At 35.3% G+C, this 22,298-nt stretch overlaps 2 protein-coding genes across 8 annotated transcripts in view; one reads left to right on the forward strand and one right to left on the reverse strand.

Moving 5' to 3' along the window:
• The window catches only part of TMPRSS15 (transmembrane serine protease 15), a 111,824-nt gene extending 109,251 nt beyond the window's left edge, over positions 1-2,573 (forward strand). For all 3 annotated transcript variants that reach the window (XM_088794172.1, XM_088794171.1, XM_088794173.1), the window contains one exon: positions 1,133-2,573. In XM_088794172.1, coding sequence (XP_088650298.1) covers positions 1,133-1,288 — 156 coding nt within the window. In that variant the 3' untranslated portion in view covers positions 1,289-2,573. The remainder of the gene's footprint in view (positions 1-1,132) is intronic.
• Positions 2,574-3,603: 1,030 nt separating this feature from the next.
• The window catches only part of CHODL (chondrolectin), a 237,247-nt gene continuing 218,552 nt past the window's right edge, over positions 3,604-22,298 (reverse strand). For 3 of the 5 annotated variants that reach the window (XM_088794175.1, XM_074326602.2, XM_019731926.3), the window contains exons 2-6: positions 13,878-14,187; positions 13,583-13,740; positions 10,044-10,130; positions 8,070-8,172; positions 3,604-5,006 (exon numbers count right to left, since the gene is read on the reverse strand). In XM_088794175.1, coding sequence (XP_088650301.1) covers positions 4,922-5,006; positions 8,070-8,172; positions 10,044-10,130; positions 13,583-13,740; positions 13,878-14,143 — 699 coding nt within the window. In that variant the 5' untranslated portion in view covers positions 14,144-14,187 and the 3' untranslated portion in view covers positions 3,604-4,921. Of the gene's footprint in view, positions 5,007-6,355; positions 6,435-8,069; positions 8,173-10,043; positions 10,131-13,582; positions 13,741-13,877; positions 14,188-22,298 lie in introns of all 5 variants that reach the window. The other 2 variants (XM_088794174.1, XM_074326616.2) reach the window with 1 other exon arrangement.

A 22,298-nucleotide genomic window follows, 5' to 3' on the forward strand; every position in this document is an offset into this window, starting at 1 on the left:
TTTCTGAACCCATATGAGGGACTAAGGGCTTACGGTGCAGAAATAAAAATCATAGTGCCCTCATTCAAACAGTTTGAACACATTGCTTACATCTACAATAGAGGTAACCTATGGTTGCCAATGCGATTTGTGCTCCTTTGCACCCAAGAAAGAAAAGATGCTTTTATAGACACTTCCCTTAAATGTAGGTTCCCAAAGAGAATCAGGCAAAATGTCTCTCAGGATATTACTAATATCAAGCCTGGGTTGAAATAATCTATTCCACCAATGATTTCAAACAAAATACACAAGGCTGTGTATTTTGAAATACTTTCAAAAGCATAATAAAGGAGAGATTAACATTTTTGTACAATTAATATGAAAAAAAAGACTTGTCAATTCTGCTATTAACTAGTGGTACTATATGTTTGTCCTGTCCACTGGCATTACACAGGAACAGTCATGTGCCAAGAAAAATCTATGTAATTAACTTGACTACGAACTACTATAATTAATACTTATGAAAATTAATGTTTCCTCGTCAGTTGAAATCTCAGATGAAAATACATGTGCCTATCCCTAGAAGTTATATCATAGATTTGCCGGTTTTAGTAAAAATGTTAACATTTTTTAAATCTGACTGCATTTGTCATAATGCCAAAAAGTTAATGCTACCCAAGAGAACTAAAATCAACTTTACGTGTGTTTTCAGTTTTTATAAAGCACATAATATGGAGTAATTGTCTTTTCTACAAAGCCCTTCATAATACTTAGAATATATCTTTTAATAAAAAAAAATCCGTTTTTAATATATACTTTGGGTGGGGTGCTTCTCGTAATTGTGCCTTACAGAATGTCTTAGTCCCATTAAATTGTCATAATTAAAGTAAGGAAACTCTTGCTATAAAAATGCATTCTAAAAAAATTACATATAAATGATGTTTAAGTTATCACAGTTTCTCTGGGTCCTTACTGAGCAGCAAAATGTTCCTATTCTTGATCCTGAGTGATGGCAAGAATCTATACGGGTGACTTGTGATTAAATCATATGTTTGATCTTTATTTTTTATTTGATTTGCTAAGAAATATTTATTTATATTTTTATATCAATTGACCACACACTTACAATTTTCTTTTGCAATTTACTCTTTAGGGGGATTCAGGAGGACCGTTAATGTGCCAAGAAAACAACAGGTGGTTCCTGGCTGGTGTGACCTCATTCGGATACCAGTGCGCTCGGCCTAATCGCCCAGGGGTGTATGTCCGGGTCCCAAGGTTCACTGAATGGATACAAAGTTTTCTCCATTAGAGCGTTTCTGACACCAAACATGAAAATCGGCCAGTTGTCCCATTCCACTCTAAGTAGCGTGGAAATCGAGAGTTTTGTAAAAAATAGTTTCTAAATGCCTTTATTCTTCCCTAAGTCACTGAAATCCTGGGGGGAGAAAAACAAACAAACAAAAAAACCTCAAGGAATCTTTACAATACTAAGTAACTTTAAAACAATACATTTTGGTTTTATTGTGACCAGCTATTCTTTCAGAGATATAATTCCTTAGTTCTTAATCATTATTTGTATCGCATTCTCATATTTAAAATGAATGTTATTGAAAGCATATATTATAGACTTCAGATAGCTTAAGCAAACTTAGGAAAAGAAGTGAAACAAAATGTTTGTACTGGGTCTGTTATTGTTTGGAATAAACTGCTGGAATTATCTAGTTCCAGCTTAGGTTGCTATTATCGGAATCTCAGTAGTCTTTCTGCCTTTCTATCCAAACACATTTCCAATTCATCTTGAGTATATCCTCAATGGCTTTCCCCACTCATAAACAATAGGTATTGTAAGCTGATGTCATAGACCTGTACTAAATTGATTGCACATTCCTCTCAAATAAGCTAATTAAACAGCAAACAAGTACAAGTCTATATACAGCCCTTGTATCAAAATAAAAGGTAAATTAACTGATATTATAATTCTTTTATTGGATCATTTTTACCTGGATTGTTCATATTGTCCATTTATTTCAAGCTAGTATTTTTTTTTAATTTTCAAAAAAATAATCAGACATGTCAAAGAAGCATTAACTATTAAAATGGTTTTTATTTTTCTGATTTATGTGTGTTATAATGGATGCATCTAAATGTGAAAAACTTATTTAAATACAGCTGAATTGCCCAGTAGGCAGCCAAAAATGTGGAATAAATGAATTTGCTTCACTGTTTTAATCTCTTGGATCATTTCCAGAGTAAGTGCAAATTTCAATTTAGCTTACTACACAAACTCTATTGACTTATTAGGAAAGACAAAATTCATACCTACTTCACATACATATACACACACACATTCTGGCATGGTTCTATATGGTCAAAAGTAATACAAGAGAGAATAAGGTTTAAAGAAGTTGAAAGAAGGAATCAAGCAGTGTAGATTGGCCTTATGGAAGAAACAAAACTTGGGCTACATCTAAAAGGAATGATCATTACTGATGTACTTACTGAAGAGGCATTGGGGACCACTCTGTAGGAGGGAGTGAGCCTGAAAGTTCAGCAAGAGGGGACAACAGATAATCATGGGCTGTTGTAAAACACTGTCTCTTTGGGGCGGGTCAGAGAAAGGGAGAACAATATCATATAAAGAATGTGTGGCCAAATGAGTGAGGACTACAAATTCCTGGTAACCAATTGTGGAATTGTATTCTTAGGACAAAAATCAGGAGTCCCTGAACACACTACTCTTTTATTTAAGACCTTTCCCGTTCCTTGTTCCTAATACTTAGGAAGGATGGAGAAGCACGGGTAGGGTGTGTTGTTTTGATTGTATTACCTGAAATATTTTCCACAATTCACCTGCATTTCAAAACACATACTAGCAGTATGCTCTGAAAATACAAACACAGCAGATACACACACCATGTACTCCATTTTATTTTTCAAAGTCTAGCTAAAAGTTTAAGAAACCCTTGAGACAGTCTCACTGCCATCTTCTAACAAAGTCCCACTCGTAGTTCGTTCATTGTCCCACTCGTAGTAACTTATGAATTTTGTAGTTAATACCAGAAGAGTTATCCAGACCTGGATCAAGATAAAAGCCAAAACCAAGGCCCTTCCCCATAGCTTTGCCTCTCCTGGTACAGCTATTGTAGGCATAGGTGGCAGAGACAATTGGGAAGGCCCCAGTCTCCTTCCATCAGTCCTGCTGAAAGGAAGAAATGCGGGATGGGAGCCTGGTGGGAAGAGGTAGACCCCAGCAGCTGGTCTCTCGTTCTGCCCAGAAAGATGGGTAGCCAAGAAAAGAAATAGTAGTGCTAAATGTGGGTGGATCTAAGCTTAGAATGCAGCTGTCCTTTCCCTTGGTGTCTGAGCAGTTGAAAAGAGGCCAATGTCCACTAATTTCTGTTTTGCCTTTTAGTTTTGCCAACCAACTCTGGTTGTGAGTTGAATCAAGAAAAGCTCTTTATTATCTAACTGAAAAGACTGACCAGAAAAAGATGAGGTTTCAAAGGCTCTTTGACCACAACTTTCACTCTCACTACCTGTAAACAGTAATTTGCTTACATTCTTCACGTATTGATGCAAATATCTCTGTTTTGTGCACTAGAGAGATTCAGACACCACCAAGGATCATTCTTCAGAAACAAGAACTTTTTATTTGGTTCAAAGGAGCACAGGGACACTTGAAGACCAGATAGTTACAACTCTCTCTTGAGAAGGAGTCACAAGCATTGAAAGAAACTAGGAGATAAGACAGAGAGGAGGCCCAGTTTACTCTCCTAGCCAAACCCTCAATAACAAACATGCTCACTGATGCCCTCCAGCCCATTTTCACTCTAGTTCATAGTTTCTTTCCTGTGCTGTGCTTCTCTCCATACCAATGTGACCCCTCACCTGACCCCAACTGTAAAACCCCTTTATACACTAATAGAGGCTAAACAGCTAGAAAAAACCTTCTTTGGCAAACTGTGCAGCTACCTGCCTCCAGTTGCAATCCCAGACCCCAAAACAACCCTCTTTGTTTTCTGTGCAAGGGAGGGACCAAATTGATTCCAGAACCCTCAGAGAGCTACTTCTGGTTATATAGGCAACATGTGAAGACATATGATTTATATTCTGTATGCCACATTTGTGTTCTAGATTGAGTATATTATTGTTTATACAGTTATTACCAAAGTTAATACAAAATCTGTTGAATTTTAAACTAAAAATAATTGTAAGGCACATGTCTTGCACAATTGAAATTAGACAAGTCTTGCCTCTAAGTAAAATATTTGAGTAGATTAATACCAGAGTTAATGAAATAGCTTCTTAGTTCTGAAGACATTTCCTACACATTGTCTGACCCAATGCAGAGAAACTGGAAGAAGATGAACCATTTCTAGAAAGAAAACTTTTTCTATGGTAATAGATTTATATGTGTGTGAATTCAGATGACAACGGTGATGAATTTCTTTAATCAAAATAGCATGTACTAAAAAATGAAACACCATAAAAATAAATATTAGAACAGTCCATTTTTATCAAACACTTATGTAAAGGTAAAATATTTTTGCACACTGTAAAGTTCAATACAATTTACATTACGTTAACTAGATTACAACCTATGGAAAGTAAAAAAACAAAACAAAAATAACTCCTTCCAACCCACGTTCTTCTGATGTGTTGACGGCAATTTTATCTGCATGATCCATTCCACTTACTTGAAGTTTGGGTGCATCAGTTAGCAAAATAAGCATGTCTCACTCCAACAGTAGCACAGCATATTTTGTAAATGAAATAAACATAGAAAAATTATTTAACTATTTGCCTCAAGGGGGAGCTTACAGTTCCTCTTGCAGATCCTTTGCGATTTCAAGCCATTCCAAGCTAATGTTCTGATGTCATTCCTTATACAGATCCAGAACTATAAAACTGTTTTCTTTTCTGGAGCCAAGTCAATGAATTATTATACTTCCATGCCACTTTCTTTTCTCGCGCTTTTTGAAATCCACAGTGTGGACTGGTTTGGGCTAGTTTTTGTTCTTCCTTTACTGAAAGACATAAGAAGAAGTAGGTTCGATATATGAGACTTTTTATCAAACTAGGCATGGTTTGGTCCAAACGGAGATTTGGAGCCTTAGCATAATAGGGTCCTTCTCTCACCAGCATATTTTTTTTAATTCCTACAAAAAATTCTAGATTAATCTGGTATGTGAAGATGGTAAACAGTTCATATGAAATAACAAAAAATAAAATAAAATAGAGCATTTTCTGTTTGACCCTTTGCAGTTTAAAATTCGGATACACACATACACACACACACACACACACACACACACACACACACGTCTGACATAATGCCAACATTTTCATTGTAATAAATCTTCATTCTCTTTGGTCTGTGATTTTTGAAATGTTGCTTTTTGAATATTCTTCCATTAACATATGCTGTATTCAATGCCAAATCATCAAAATAGTACTTTTGTCCTAAGAATAAGGACTTTCCTATCCCCATCCTCCCATCGTTTTCCTGTCCTAGAATTAAGTCACTTACCATAACCCTTGAAAGTTTAATTTTGTTTTAGTCTCTGAAACAAATGTAGTTCAAAGTAGATTCAGCTCTTGATAACTTATGGGTATCTGAGTTCCCCTAGATCTGAGCTTGAACTTCACCCTTGTCATATCTAAAGTTCAGGCCCACATTTCCAGTGTTTGCCACAGGCTGTGCTGTCTTCTAACTCTGTGAAACGGCCACTTCTCGGGGCTCCTGCGAAAGCGCCTGTTCCTGAGTGTACCCAGGTCATCTTGTGCCAGACTATTTATAAGCTCTAGATTCCTTTTGACTTAGCTTCCTGAGAATGAACCCTCGCCTGCACCACTAACCAGATCCTGCCCCGGCTCACTGTGTTCTGAACCGCCTTCCTCCCACAGATGCTCCTTCCAACAGCATCCTCTCCAATCCCCACATGCATGCCTTTGACCCCATTCCATTCACTCTCCATCTACCTACCAGATGTTGCAGATCTCCTTCAAAGAAAGAAGAGAACTCTTCCTAAACAATCCTGAGCAGTACAATTTTACAGTATGACTTAACTGACTTCAACTTAACTGTGAAAAATCATGAATAAAATGTGATGCCCAAATCATATGTTTGGAAGATTTGCATCCAAATAAGTAAGATCAACACATCTTAATCTATTACATCATTTAACATGAATGGGAAATAAATCAAACAACATTTATGAAAAACATGAAATATTTTGAATGGTTAAAAAAAGTGGTTAAGTTATTAATGTAGTTTGAGTGTAGCATTAGTATTTCATTTAAGAGTCACTACCAATTAAGGAAACCAGTTATTATTGTGAACATGACATGGAATGATAGAAACCATCATGTGTACCATATTGGAATTTAAACTTTCTGCAAGGCACTCAGATGATAATGGAGTGGAGTCTTTGATGAAGTTTCTCCTTGCTTTCCTGGAAGAAAGGAAAAGGGGGAGGCTCTAAGAACGAATGAATGAAGCACTACAGCTAATTCTGGCACCGAGAGGCACTCTGTTTTGGCTTATTTTCTCATTCTGAGAATTTCAAACCATGAAAACTCCACAGATCTTCAAGATGGAAAAACCTGGAAGACTTTTGAATGAGTCGACTCTCTACAATAACACACTATTTGGAAGAAGGAAAACAAACTTTAGAGAAAACTCAGTTACTGGCACTTTAGTGATTTTTATCTTAGAAATGAGAATATCTACATAATATTTTTCAAGTCACTTTTCAGGCTGACTTATTATTTAAAGATCTTCCTTAATAGTTCTTAAGGAGATCTTCCTTAATAGGGTTATCAGGGGAGGGGGGATTTATATCAAATCCTACCTCTACTTTATTGCTTTACATAATGAAAAACCATCTTTCCATTGTCAGTCTTAGGAATTAAGGGAAGAAGCTAGATATTTACTACGGTCTTTATTCTGTACAAAATATTGAAAACCAATTTTAACTGTGTTTTATACATACATGGGAAAACCAAGAGAACATAAAATATGGTATCAGTTGGCCAGACTTTATTTATTACTATTATTCAAAATGTCCTACTTAAACAGCCAGTAAATCACAGGTTGGATCCTTTTCAAATTTTATGTAAACCATTCAGAGTTTACACCTACTGAATTTTTTTTCTAGAGCTTTTGTTACTTAGTGGATTCTTTAGGATTTATTTCAGGAAAAGGAAAGAGGAAGTAAAGCCAGAAATGAAAAATGACTTATTTGCAGGCCCCTCCATAATGGAGGCATTCCCTTGATCAGTTTCCAGTGGAAATGCTCAGGCAAAGATGTCCAATTTATTCTAGCAAACATGCTCTTATTCAAACCCAGCGTCTTTTCATTTGATACATATTTATATTTCATAGATTAATTATTTTAATTTAATTGACAACTGGACACAGATGGACATCTTTTACCTGTAAGTCAAGGGTATGGGGCAATAGATGTAAAAGAATACTCCCAAGAAACCTGCTGTGAAGATACATTACTTTATTTCAAGATGCCTACTAAAAAGTGACCTAGTTTTACCGCTGTCCTGTATTTCCTATACTTACAAGATCCTTTTGAAATCAAACAGAAAGCTATGACTTGAAATTTTGAAAAGGTACTACAAAGTACACCTGCACAACTCAAGTCATGCATACAACTTGAGGTCAAGATTAAAAAGGCTTAGCACTGCTTATCCTTAATAAACAAGAGACAGTATAATACAGTTATGTATGTTGTAGGCTTACAAGCATCTGAATTTCAGATCCACCACACACACTAGGTATGAGACCCAGGCAAATTGGGACACCCATCTAGGCAACCATCTCCCCAATCGAAAAACAGAAACACAAGGGTACCTACTTCATTTGGCTGTGGGGATTAAATGAGATAATGCATGAATCCTCTAAAAAGGTATATCTTATTAGATTGTATAGACTGGATTTGTCCTGACAGGTAACAAAAAATCAGAACTTTCTTCAGGCAAATTAAAAATAGAATTTTGTACTAACATTTTTAAAGAGTTCTGAAAACTTATCTAAAACTTTTCAAGGTGTCTCTCTACGTATATGAATTATTTACCTTTTATGCAGCATCTGGAAACAGCAGGTCCCGAAAGCAACCAATATCAATAAGAGCAGTGGGATTGTTGGTATAACAACATAAATTAGATTGGGAATTATGCCTACAAAAGGAAAACAATCTTAGCGTAAAAAGACAATGGAGTCAGGATTCTAACACCAAAATTGTACAAAAATTGTCCAAAAACTTAAGGTAAAATAGAACTATTATCAATAAATAGATTCTAAGCAAGGTTCTTCCCTAGATGCTGAATAACCTAATAATATATTCATGTTTATTAAAAATAGAAAATAAAATCATATTGTACTGGTTGCCACGCTCTAATTCCAAGTCCATATTTCCAGAATTATTATGAAATCTGCAAATCAGATAGCAGCTAGTTTCCATAATGTATTAATAATCTTAGCTATCTCACTTCATTAATCCTTTTCAGTTCTTAGAGAAACAAGCACTGATTATTAAAAAAAATAATAATCATTATTAAAATAACTGTTGATTTATTTGATATGACATTATCCTAACCAGTAAGTTCAGTGCCACGATGATATGCAAGACACCCTGGGATTAAAGCAAAATATGTAAATATTAACTGATTATACAGTCATAACCCAGAGACACAAGACTCTAGAGTCATGAAGACTTGATCTTAATTAAATTCTAAAATGAATCATTTTTAAATCCTGTTCCAACATTTGATAATGTTGGGTATCTTGGTAAAATAAAAAACTGAAGTTCAATACAGCTTAAAATTATGTTATTAAACATTTTTTTAAATGTCATAAGAGGGAAAATATTCCTAATGTAATGATTTACTGCTATCTTTAATTAGGTTTAGATGTTCTAGATGTTCTAGATGTTTAAAACCTGTTTTTAGGTTTTAAAATCAGGCACCTGAAAAGTGAGAAGTGCTAAGTTTTAATATCATATCCATACAAGAAAAGTAAATTGAAAACTATGCAGCTACCTAGCAAATCAAAAGCCATCATCATTATTAATGTAAATAATTCTGGCCAAAGTGGACTGAACTTAGACCAAACTATCCATATAGCTGCACATCAATTCCTTTCTTAACAGAAAAAGAATTAACTACAGTTCAGTGATGGGGTATTTGGGGAATAATTTGCTGTTTTCGCCTACTTTTGATCTTCCAGTAGATGATTTCAGGATTTTAAAAATTCACGATTCTCTTTCCTTTTCAAAATACCATCGCAATCCCTTATACATAATAGTCAAGAAAAAGAGAACGCATTTCCTACTCTTTCATGGATTTTGGACCACCGGCGGAAAGATTTTGAGACTCTAGGTCTTTGGCTCAATCTTCACAAAGCTCTCAGATAAAACAGTTATGTCCAACTGGCATAGGGCCATGATTTCTGACTAACATGCAATTTGCATCGGGATTTCATTATTTCTTTTGCAGACAGTGGTGTGCTAGAGGCAGCTGGCTTGAGAGCTCACTGTATGCATTTTTCCCACCCTGCTTTTCAGTGATGTCACTTTGGTAGCTTGGAATCATCCAGGGAGTTCTTATACCACAGAAAACTGCAAAGTCTACAAATCAGGCTTTTTATTTTATACCTACCTCACCGTAGCCGAGCCTTAAACACTTAGCAGCACACCACTGTTTGAAGGCCACTGAATGTCCCAACTGACAGCATAACGCCTACCTGTTGTTGGGGAAGCTCCTTGTAGATTCAGGTTTTAATGGGGATTATTTAGTTTAGTACTAGATGCTTCCACTTGAAGTGAAAATGAGAAGAAAACAAAAATAGGTTCTTCTATTTAACAACTTGCTTCACCCCATATGTTCTAACCTAGTTCAAAAGTAAATATCCATAGGCCCATTCACTGGAAGTTTAATATTCAGTGCACCACTTCACCAAGCAACAAGAAAAGGTGGGCCAACTTGAAGCAGAGTTTACATGTACAGCTTTTGTTCTTGACAGAGGAGATAAAGTCACAGGAGCAAATTACCTGCTTCAGTAACAACCACGTTTTGATGGGTGTCTCCTGGTTGGTTTGTAAAATAAGTCTTTTCTCCAGGAGCTGTTGGGTTAATCTCTGCAGATAATAAGTACAGGCATCATTGGTAATGATAAGAGAAATGCAAACAGATGAAAATAAAAGTTTATATTACGAAACCATTTAAACATCAGAGTTTTGACTTCTGCACAATTTACAGCAAGAAGCAATATTTTGAATTTAAACTTACATGAAATTATCTAACTAGAAACATTTAATTATCTTTAAGTCAAGGATCCACGGGGTGAATCCTTGTGACCCAAAACTGCATTTAGCAATCAAAAGCATGTCTATGCTGATGACAGCCTGCTACAGGCCATAATGACAAAGCAGGCACAACGCTAGGCAAAGATAAGCAAGAATCGGTGGTCATAAGAATGTGAGCAACTAACTAGAATTCAATGACAAGCAAAGATGACTTTGTTGCTCATATCAGTGCAATATTTAGGTTTCTCCTCATAAAAATATTATCAGCAGAAGACAGTATATGGATTGCACTTGGAATTAATGATTCAAGTAATAATGTTCTAAAGCACGTTTCTGTACTATGCAAACAATGCCATCCTTAGTTTTGCTTTCCAACAGTGTTTACCTCTTTAAAAGATAATAATAAATTTAGGCTTGTGAGTTATTTCTTTTCCTGGTTTTATGAGGTGAGATCTCTTTCATTGACATGCCCTTACAAATGTTGAAATACCCTACCAGGATCTGGTATGGCTCTGTCACCTCATTTTGTTTTGTTTTGTTTTGTTTCTAGCTTCTATTTGTTAAATTAATAGCTCATTGAATGGAAATTGAATTAGTATGAAAATGCCCTCTAAATTTGTTTTCATTTGTCCCCAAAATATAATTTCTTGTTTAGTTTTCTCAAGTGATGGAAAAGAAAAAACACATGCAGCATCTTATATTACTTTTAGAAGAGTAAATCATTTGTAATGTAATGTTTACTTCTCTAATTTGGCCACATTGTCTCTATTCATTGGAAGTTTAATCATATACCAACCTGTAATGGTACTTATTATTCTGGTCTACGTATTTCACCCTGATACTCTTACAGCCCCTCGAGGTTTCAGATACAGCCCTACCCCACCTACACTCATTCTCCCACAGAACTTACGTCCTCTATGCCTACACTCAGCTGGTTATTTGCTGAACAAATAACACAGATACTATGTAATTTATCAACATAGAACTGATTATTTTAAAAACAACTTTAATAAAATTTAAGTTAATGCAATTGCTAAGTGACAAACTTTTAGAAACATAATCCCATAGACACTATTTTATAATGCCTAAGAACAAGAGTGTATAGTGCAATTTTAATAAACACAAAAATTAGATTCAGATGTATCCCCATAAAAATAACATTGGTAGACCTAAAGAATAGATATGCAATTCACAGGACAACAACATAAAATGGTATGGAAGAGAGTGTGCAAAGTCAGAAGTGAATTGTTCAGTTTCTGCATAGCTAGGTTAAATTTTTACCAGTCTGAATATCATTAGTCATCCTATTAGATGGTGTGTTGGAGCAGAAAACTGAGACTAAGTTCAAATCCCACAGTAGTTCTGGTATAGTTGGAGAATAGAGTTCAAAATAATTAGTGTTATAATTTGTAAATTTTAATTAGTCCCACTGTTTAATCCTCCAACTCCCTCACCACTAAAAAGCTAACCACTCATCACTGAAAAGCAATGACTCCATAAGAAAGGAATTTAATCAAACCAATATCTCTCATAAATAAAACACTAAGCTCAAGGAAGGTTAACTAAACAGAAAATAAATAGTTGAAATTGAAAATATTTAAAGTAAATCAAAGAATAAAAACTCTAAGTACATTAATAAGACCAACTGTAAAACTGCGCATGTGCTTCAAAAACAATAAATACACAGAAGAATATTGTTCACAAAGTATAGACGTTTGAAGATTTAGGTAGAATATAGAGGATGAAGGAAAAAATAATTTTATGTCTACAACGCTATTCCATTAGTAAACAAACCTAGATTACCTAATACAAAACAAGTCAAGAAGATCCCGGAGTTAATACCGTCCTGAATAATGTGGTAACTGAAGGCAAAAAAATAAAATAAAATAAACAAATGTACTTAGGGTCAAATAGTTCATCTAAAAGCTGGAAGAAAGAAGATAATATTATATTAAGAAGATTCTATAATATACTTTGTTTCATTTAGTAGTTTCCAGTACATACTGTTGTAAATTTAAACTACCAGAGAATGTCAACTTTATATTTTTCTAAGAAAAAAAACAGACAAAGAACACAAGAGCTTTGTAAAGGCTTCTAGGACGGTAATAATGGATTTAGCAACTGAGGAGTTTAAAGAATAAACTCACCAGGGATATAGAAAGTTGGCTAATATACTCAAGAGCAGGATAAACATGAGAAAGAGTAAATCTAATCCAAATAATCCCTTGTGCTTTATGAGAAATGGAATCATGTAATTTCAAGAGAATAATGGAAACAGCAGTACTTGATTATAATTGCCTTCCATGAACATATGAGGTCAAGCCTCTCAGAAGAGTTAAAATGATACTTCCAAACACCAAGGAGACAAACAGAGAAAAAAAAAAAAAAATCCCAAAGCCTAAGTATCTAATACGACTTTCTTAAATGATTTTTAAAAATGAGTGTACATAGTTTGATTAGTCTCTCTTTTGGTCAAATATCAATTCAGTTCAGCTGTCTTATTCAAGGTAATTCAAATTTACTATTTCCACAGGAAACCACACTGGTGTAATTCAGGTCGATGCAACCTTTCCATTCGCTGCAAATGGCCACAAGTTGGAGACTTCAAGGAAAGCTGATTAAGGCGGAACACTTCAAAAGATGAGGATCACGGGAAGAACATGGCGAACACCTCTACTTTGTTTAACTATGGTTCAATGAGCTATGACAGTTCTGACATTCACTGAGGAGCATGTGCCAAGTATCCATGACATAATAAGCTAATGTTCCAGGAGAAAGGTCCTTTGTTCCCTTAAATTCCCCAGATAAGACCCTCAAGAACTGTTGCTCAGACATGTAAAGCTACAGGTTCCAAGGTTACGTATACCTACTTCACACACATTATGCTAAATATTTTAAATATTTTAAAATAAATTTATTTTTCATAAAATATATTTACAAAGGCACAATTTGACCTTAAGATTAGAAATGACTATGTTCTCTTAAAGACACCTCTCCAGATGCTTCTAGTTACTCCCTAGTTCTATTTCTAGTGACTGTAGTTTCTATTTCTAGTTACTCTCGTTTCTATAGTTTCTAGTTACTCTACTTCTATTTAACTCATCAGGTAGTTTGTTCTATAGAATACCATGTGCTTCAGTACACAGAGCGATAGGACAAGCTGCAAAGTGATTCGTGTTTCAGAGCAGAAAAACAAAAGAGCAAAGGTAGCGAATCCTGAAGCTAAAACTCGATATAAGCAAATGTGCACAAAATCTGCTGTACCAACTTACAATACTTCCTACCTGGTTCGTACTTGCAGATGTAATTGTGCTTCATGTTGCACCTGTCGTCATTCCACTGGTAAAGGTAGGGGCCCCCAAGGCCAGGATTGGCTGTTGGTTGATGATACATCACAACGCACTTCTCACTTCCACAGGAAGGTTCATCAGTATACCAGTTTCTGCAAATACAGAGCAGCAAATACACACCTAGGTTATTTTGCTCCTTCTATGCTGCCATCCTCTACAGGTAACAGAAACCTCCCTTTGCCCTCCCAAGTTCCCCAGAGCACATTCGCCTCTTCAGGACCCTACTCACCGGTACTGGGAACTGCTTCCATCAGACCACTGGTAGAGATCTGGGCAGGCCCCAGATGCAGGCCCCTCTCCATTTCTCCAAAGCCCTATCCAGAAATCACCATCAGAAATCCCTGTTCCTGGTTTCGTCAGGTTTTGTAACATGCTTTCTATCAACTTCTGCTCTGCTTCATTCTCAAGGCTGAGAAGGGCTCCGCCCTCACTCTCACAAGCCAGGCGTGCCTCCTGAAAGCTCACTCGGCTGGACAGTTCCTGGAAGTAGGCCATTTTGTAGCAGGGGTGCTTGAAGTCAGCAAAACACACCTTTTGGCCTAAAACAAAAAACAAACAAACAAACAAAAAAACAAAAAAACATGAAGACTTAAATACATAAGCAACAAAACAAAAAGTCTGATTAAAAGAACAAAAAAAAACTCTCATAATTGAATTCCACATACCCCTATATTAGGCAGAATGAATTTTCCTGATTATTTGTAATATAACAACAAATATGCATGATCATATCAGATCATAATGAAACTATATATATGAGGGATTTACAGTGCATAGGAATAGAATTCCTATTGTTCTACTGTTTACACCTTCCTCCATTTACCACCAAACATGTATGCCAAGATTATGGAGACAATGTGCTGAATGGTCGAGCTGTTTTGTTTTCCATTAGATTCTCTGGTTCACCTCTGATCTCTGCTCCCACGAACCCCTCTCTGTCACTATTCCTTATTTTCAACCTGCTGTCCATTGCCTCCACTAGTCTTTCCCTGATTTCAGCTCAGCTTTAGCCCTGGAATACACACTATCTTACTATTTTATGTGAAATTAAGTTAAATTACTTTATCCTAAGAAATTAAGGCACAGCTTTACTGCTTTCTTAGGTAGGATTCATCTGCATGCTTCATCCGCATGATGGCTTTCTTCACTATGTATTTAATTTTGTAGCCAATCGGGAACATTGGTCAGTAGTGGAGGGCTGGGGTGTTCCTGGACATAAACACTAGCTAAAAGTTAAAGCATTCAAGGCCTGTACTCTTAATTATAGTACACCACACTGAGCCAGTCTTGGTATCCCATCCATCCTCCCCCAGAACCAGCAAGTAATGACCTATGATGACACTCAGAGGCAGGAGGGAGCAGAAATCAGTGCAAGGTCATTGACCTCACAATGGTGTTTGAATGACAGGCATTCAATAACTTGACACAAGCTGAAAACAGCCAACTAATAAAATGGCAGTTCCAGCAATGCAAGTAAAACAGCTGTCCTCTCTGTCTCATCAACTGTGATTTAGCCCCAGGAGCAACATACTGAATAATATGAACAAATTTATAGACTGTCCCAACCAATTGTTAACGAAAAATAACACTCTAGTATGAATGAAAACATGAAACTAGAACTAAAGCGATTTCAAATGGACAAATCCGTCTGAAATAAACAATCCTTGAGAGATGATTATGGAAGTCTCAATGGTTGATTCTCATACAATTATTATTATTATTTTTTTAAATTTCTTCTAATTTATTATTAGGTTTTGTGATGCCTTCCTTATTTAAAATAATTGTTTCTGGTAATATTCTAAGAATGCCACTAAGCCTAATGATTTTTATGCCTGTAGTTTTAAATCAAGCTCTGTTTCCATTTTCATCTTCTATGTCTTGTACATATTTCTAAGTCTCAAAATACCTCAACTGCATTCCCTTAAGTTTTCAACTTGTTTAGTTTTTCACTTCAAGAACTCTGAGACTTGGATTTGGTTCTAGCACTTTTAAAATATTCAACTTGTCCGACAAGATTATTTTGCAAGATGTCAAAAATTCAAATTAAAAAGAAAAAAAAATTTAGCTAGAAGTTTTAATAAGTAAAAACGATTTCTGTAACAATGCCATCAGAGGATACATAGGTACGATTTATATGCTAAAAGTCTCTATTCATTATTTTTGATACATTAAAAAATGAATGCAACACAGATGTATTATTTATGGTTAGGATACAAAAACGATGATGAGAATGAACTTGTTTATAAAATGAAAATAGCACTTCTAATTAAATGCACAACGGCTTTAAGTGTCATGAGGAAATTCCTAATACCACTATTAGGTATTAGCAATTTTAATCTGTAGATAAAGGTTAGTCTGTCGAGAAATGATAATAATAAAAGAAAAATCCACAGACAGGGATTACATTTAAAATAATTAACAGCAAATACTTCACAGCCCCTGGACGATAGCCAGCCTTGACACTCGCCATGGCTGTGGGTGATGGAGTGGTGCAGGGGTCCTGGGTCAGCGTGTGGAGACTGTGGTGGCTGCACTGCAGGGAGACTCTCAGAGGGTCAGGACAGTGGCCAATTACCAACTTCAGATAGATATTAACTCCAAAGTGTATTGACTGAATATCAGCTGTGTCCACAGATTTTGAATGGAAAAGTCACTAGCAGTTCAGCTCTAGCAAGGCAGTTTTCAGGAAATTATGGATAGCAAGGAAATTATGGATACATTGCAGGTTTTTATGGCATGTATATACAGAGGCTGCCAAAAAAAAATGCATACACATTTTAAGAAAGGAAAAAAACTGTATTAAAATTATGCTGATGGTAACCACTTTAAGCACCTCTTGTAATTGCAGAAGTCAAATGTGAATTGTATTCATCTTTTATTATTACTATTTTAATATAGTTTTTTGCTTTCTTAAAATGTGTATACATTTTTTGGTATCTTTCTTGTGTGTGTGTGTGTGTGGGTGTGTGGGTGTGTATTCAGTTAAAGCTGACACTGAATTTCTTTCCATCCAACTGTTTTTCAATACTTATTTCCACCTTATTGTGCAAATTTGGTCCAAGTTGCAGCAAAACCAGCGAAAGAGGAAGTTATTGAACTGCTCACTGTCATTTTAGCTAGTCCCATTTGACTATAATTGCAGTGGAACTCCAACAGCTGGGAAACAAATGTTGCCCTAATTCCCAGAAAAGTTCCATTAATATGGATCTTCTGGAAGCAACTTTTCCCACTTCTCTAAAGGCTAATCTTCCTAGAGAACCATTATGATTATCTCCCTTCTTATTCTGTGAGTCCACAGGGAGAATTTCCTTTTCTCCTACTTTTAAATAACATATTCAGATAAAATCATCCATCAACTATTTTGAAATATGAGAATCCTAATCTTCAATTAGTGTATCTACTTCCACCTACTACATCTAATCTTCCATCTACTATTCTACTTACCATAAAATATGCAGGTAAATATTCAGATAACCATATAACAGTTTTTATTACATGAAGGCTCCCTCGACACTGTCTAAAAATAATTTATTAAATGTTACCTACCACCTGGAGTGAGAAACGTCCTTTGATTGTTGGCTTATTTACAAGACAGAGAAAAGACCTTCCACCTAGGAGCCTACACCTATTGGTTTCAAACATACACACACACACACACACACACACACACACACACGCACACAACTATATACACATGAACTTTTATTTAGAGATACTTCTCAGTGTTGCCTATTGAAATAAACAGTCCTATCAATGTCACAGCTAAGATTCTGCTACCATTTCTATGACTATATGGTTTTGTCTCTTTTCTTAGTCATTAAAACTCCTTTAGAGCTAAATATTGGCTGAGTTTTAAATGCTTTTGACAATGGTGTAAAAGTGGGGCCAAACTCATAAATGTAGTTTACTTTTTTCTTCCTGAATAGAAGGGATCTATGATTTGGTTGTATTTTGCTTATATTTATTAACTTTCTGACAGTTGAGTCCTCAGTTAAGAAAGTAATAACATTTATCCTACACCTCACACTATAAACATACATTATGAATATAAAGAAGCTTGAATTTATATCAGTTTTTCAGTCAAAATGTAGAAGACATTTTATGAATTCCTATTGTTCAATTATGGTCTATCCTTAGGTTGCAAAGAAAAGGTTGTACAAAAAAGGGTCTACATGATAAACCCAAACCAGACTGACTGGACTTGGAGCATTTTGCTAGAATACCACAGAGTAATTTGTTTTTCCTAATTCTCTCTTACTCCCCTCAAAATCACACTGGTAAGTATGCGGATGCTACAGTATACAGTGTAACATGAACTCTGATGGCAATGCCAACACTACTGAACTGGAAAGAAAGGGAATGTTATTGATCTCGTGTTCTGCTGTCAGTGTTCAATGTTACACCCACTTCTTAAGAATTTTCCTTTATAAAAAAACGTTTTGTCATAATAAACTTTCTTTTTGGAACAGAGATTTTATAATGCAATTAGATGTATACTACACTATTAAGATTGTGCTGGAATCCATTTTCCTAAATTGGTAAACAAAACCCAAATTACAGTGTCGGGTCATTTTATGGATGGTGGTGGCAGCTGCAAGCCCGACCTCTCCAGCTAGGAAATACCACAAGCTTCCTGACAAGGGAATGAGACTTTTTTTTTTTTTTAATCCTAAGATTTAAAATTGAGATCTAAATAACAAATGGTAAGCCAAGTAACTGTGTGATTTAAGATTTCAAGCATTCAACGAATAAGTACTGGCATGGCATCCCAGAGCAATACTTGAACTGTGGGTACACTGGGGACGTTACTTAAAATTTCCTGGCCTGTTTTCTTACCTAAAAAGTGAGAGTGACTTTGAGTTTTAAAGAAATAATGAAAATAATAATAGCCTGACATTTATCAATAGTTTAGTGTGCAAGGTCTCACTGCTAGCACAATCCAGGCCTTTGGGTAAATTGGGAAAAGATGCTCTCTCCTGCTGATACAGACTGTTCAGCTATAAATAAATAAATAAATAAATAAATAAATAAATAAATAAATAAATAAATAAATAAATAGATAAGTGTTTCCCTCTAGGTGGCTTCAGCTTCAGGCACAGGGCTTGCAGTGCTGAGTTCCCTCTCAGACATCCTGGCATCCACCCCTGGTGATGACACAACCCCTCCCCCCCCCGACTGTGTTCAAACCCCTTTAACCCTCCTGCAACCAACCCTGTGCTGCAGAAGCTCTCATCCTATTTTGAAAATAAAGGTGGCCATAGAAAAATTAAATAATTTGCCCAAAGTCACCCTGCTCATAAAGTTGGGGTTTAGAAGCAGGCCATCTGCCTCTACAATTCATGAGTTTACCCCGATTTTTATGCTGCCTCCATATATGTCCCAAATATAATATTTTTCTAAGGTGAAAGACTTCAGGTGTAAAGGGATTGACAGATATATACATTATTCATGTTTTCTATGTTGTAGTTATTAGCATTGACCCGTTATTGATTACTGGGTGACCAATACATACAAGGGGTTGTGCCTTGAGAGTTTGTTTCTAAGCACAATGTGAATTTTCTATTACTGAACATTTAGACACAGGATTAATATTGGAACACTGATCTCAGATTTTCAGACTATCTACGTGCTTAATGATTGTTTTATGTAGCCCTTTTATTTTCCAGATAAAACAAACAAGGCCCAAACTGATTTTTTTTTCTCCCAATTACAAGGAGAGTTACTTTAGTCAAGTTTTCTGGCCACGTTACATCATCAGTAATATGTTGAAACAGTGCAAGAAATCACCTCTTCTGGCAGCTGTGTACATCCGTCCACCTGTGTGCAAAGTGTCTAGCACAGGAGACACTTGTAAAAAGTAAAAACTGTGAGTGAGCACATCAGCTGGATTTCCGCTTTGCACCCCTTTATGTAATTCTGCCTCTTTTCTAACATTATAATGGAGTAGATATTGCCATCCTCAGGAAAAAGTTATAAAAACAAAACCATAAAATGCTGGAAAACAGCAGTTAAGGATTAATGGCTATGATAAATGTGCAGCTTATTAAATGACTAGTAATAAGATTAATTTGTTCCTTTCTTGCCCAACAGATACTTAAAGTAATTGCATCTTTGAAAACTGCACTGTCATCACTTTATGCTTTTGATGATGTCATGGAATAGTACCATAGGCTGGGATAACAGTTTTTTGTATCTCCTTCGCTATTATGTTAATCTATAGGCTACTGGACGCCACCATGATTTTGCAATATTCTGTGTAATAAAAGAGAGGTCTCTAAATCATCCAGTCTCCTACGTAAAATGTTTGCCAATTTTCATAACTTCAAATTAATGCATATTAAAGTGTTCTGCAGAAATCTGGAGGTACCATGAAATACAATTAATGCCATTTTGCAGCATAAACAGGGTGGGAATCACTGCTCTGTGCACTAAAATTAAAAAAAGAAAGTAAAAAAAGAACACATTACTTGAAAACATTTCAAATCTTTAAAAATATATTTGTGCAGCTCCTCAAACATATCTTCCCGTATTAAAGACCTGAATTTTGAACTCTTCTTTTTCATATGTGCCCATATTCCCATTAGTAAAATCCTCTTACCTTTGTCCTAAAGAATATGTCATTACCCACCAGTCACTTCATAAAATTAAATGATTGCAGCCCCCGTAGGTATTCTCTACACACCTATGTTCAGCAACAAATCAGTATAGGTAGGTCTATGACCTTAAAAGCAGTTTCCAACTTAGGATCATAAATTCACTAATGACTCTCTGATTGTTACCCTCTTGGTTATATATTTATTTGTGTTGCATATTCATGTATCAAAAGAAGCATGGCCACTAACCTATAAAAATACTTTTCTATTACTGCTAGATGCTATTAAATCTTACAGGGCAGACTATGACGATGAAGTTGTTTGAAATGTTATTTCTTGTTAAAATATTTTCACTTTGTTTATACATAATGTTCTCAACTTTTAAAAGGGTGATGCATTTCAAACTATTATAACGTATCTTACTGAATATCTTAAAGTACTTTTTTTTATATCTTAGAATACTTTTTTTTTAAAGTACTGAGAGGAAGAGAATTTCTATAAAGGATTATTTTGTATGTTCTGTCTTTGTCTTTGTATGTTCTGTCTTTTCTGAGTTAAGTGATTCCTTTACTCTACAACTAAATAGTTTTATTGGTATTTAATACATAGAAAAGGTATTCCACATATTGTGGGTGTATTCCTAAAAATACTAATGGCCCCACAGAGCTTGTTTCAGTCAAAAAGACACTTGAGAATTTTGGTAAATGGTCCCTAGTGGCATGAAAAAGTTAATGCATCTCTCAAAACTTAACAATGATCAAGCAGACCTACTACTTCCAAAATGCCCAAGTTAAACTGCTCTGTACTCTGCGATTATGTCTGAAATATGTATGTTTAAAAATTAGTCTTCAAAGGACAAAATTGCAAATCAATTTATAATGGTTAAATGTCAATGTGAATTTTTTATGGCCAAAGACAATTAAATTATTCATAAAAAAACATAACTGCTTTAATATCAAGTAAACATCATCATTTACGCTAAATCAAATAGATCATGTTCAGTTAATTAGAAATTTTCCAGATGTCACCTACAAGATGCCTATAAATACTTAATAGGAAAACACAGTAAAAGGCTTGCAACAATTTATGTAGTAATAGGACACAGAATAAACTTGCACCAACAATTTTTTAAGTACTATTTTTAGTCTTTTTTTTTCTCCCTTGCAAAGTTTAAGGCACACAAACAAGAATCTACCAAAAAGATACAATTTAAGTCAGAGACGTGTTTCCATGTGTTTAAAAAATACCTTATGCTCAATCAAAGCCTGGTCTCTGCTGTTCATTCATCTGCAAGAATAATTCTGATAAACACAAAGGCAGTCAGACATGTAATTCATACATTCAGATGATTCTAAAGAGTGAACTTTGTCTTCAAAGCTATATTAGGGGTAAAGGGGACTAATGGTACGGCTGCTGTAACATCCTCATGTGACACTGTAAAGTCTTCATTTTATAAACTGCCTGATTTTCTCCCTCCCAAAAATGTAAGCAGCATGCATTTCCAAATAACACTTCACAATGTATTTAATTCCAGTGTCTGCAGAGGGCCAAAAAGTTAATAGTGATTGGTAACTAGACATTTAAGAATTGTGTTCTGAAGATGTAGAACATCGCACGCATACTGCTGAGGGGAAATCAGTAACAATCAAGCTTAATATGCCAGCTTCTAAAGGTCTGGCTTCACTACTGATTAAGTTGCTGTCATCTGTCATCTATCTCTACCTCTAGTGACACCTGTTATAAGATGTACAGAATGTGAAAAGGAATTTGGGCTTTAGAACATGGAAAAAACTTCCCGCACTTAAAATACATGCCCACATACATTTAACAAATATTTATGGCAACACTTTAATTAGCATCACAAGAGATTTCAATAAAGGTAGATATCTATGCTCAATGTTCATGTAAGGCTCTATTCATGCATCCTAAGCTTTTGAGAATCTTCATGTTTTTTAAGAGATCTTTCCAAAAAGTGGGGGGGGAAAAAAAAAGGTGAATCAAACATAAATTGCTCAACAATAGGAGAGTGAAAGTCAACGAAAAAGAAAAACTCAGAG

The sequence above is a fragment of the Rhinolophus sinicus genome, chromosome 17 (assembly GCF_057876585.1).
Source record: "Rhinolophus sinicus isolate RSI-liver-muscle chromosome 17, RSI-T2T, whole genome shotgun sequence".
NCBI classification, from domain to species: domain Eukaryota; kingdom Metazoa; phylum Chordata; class Mammalia; order Chiroptera; family Rhinolophidae; genus Rhinolophus; species Rhinolophus sinicus.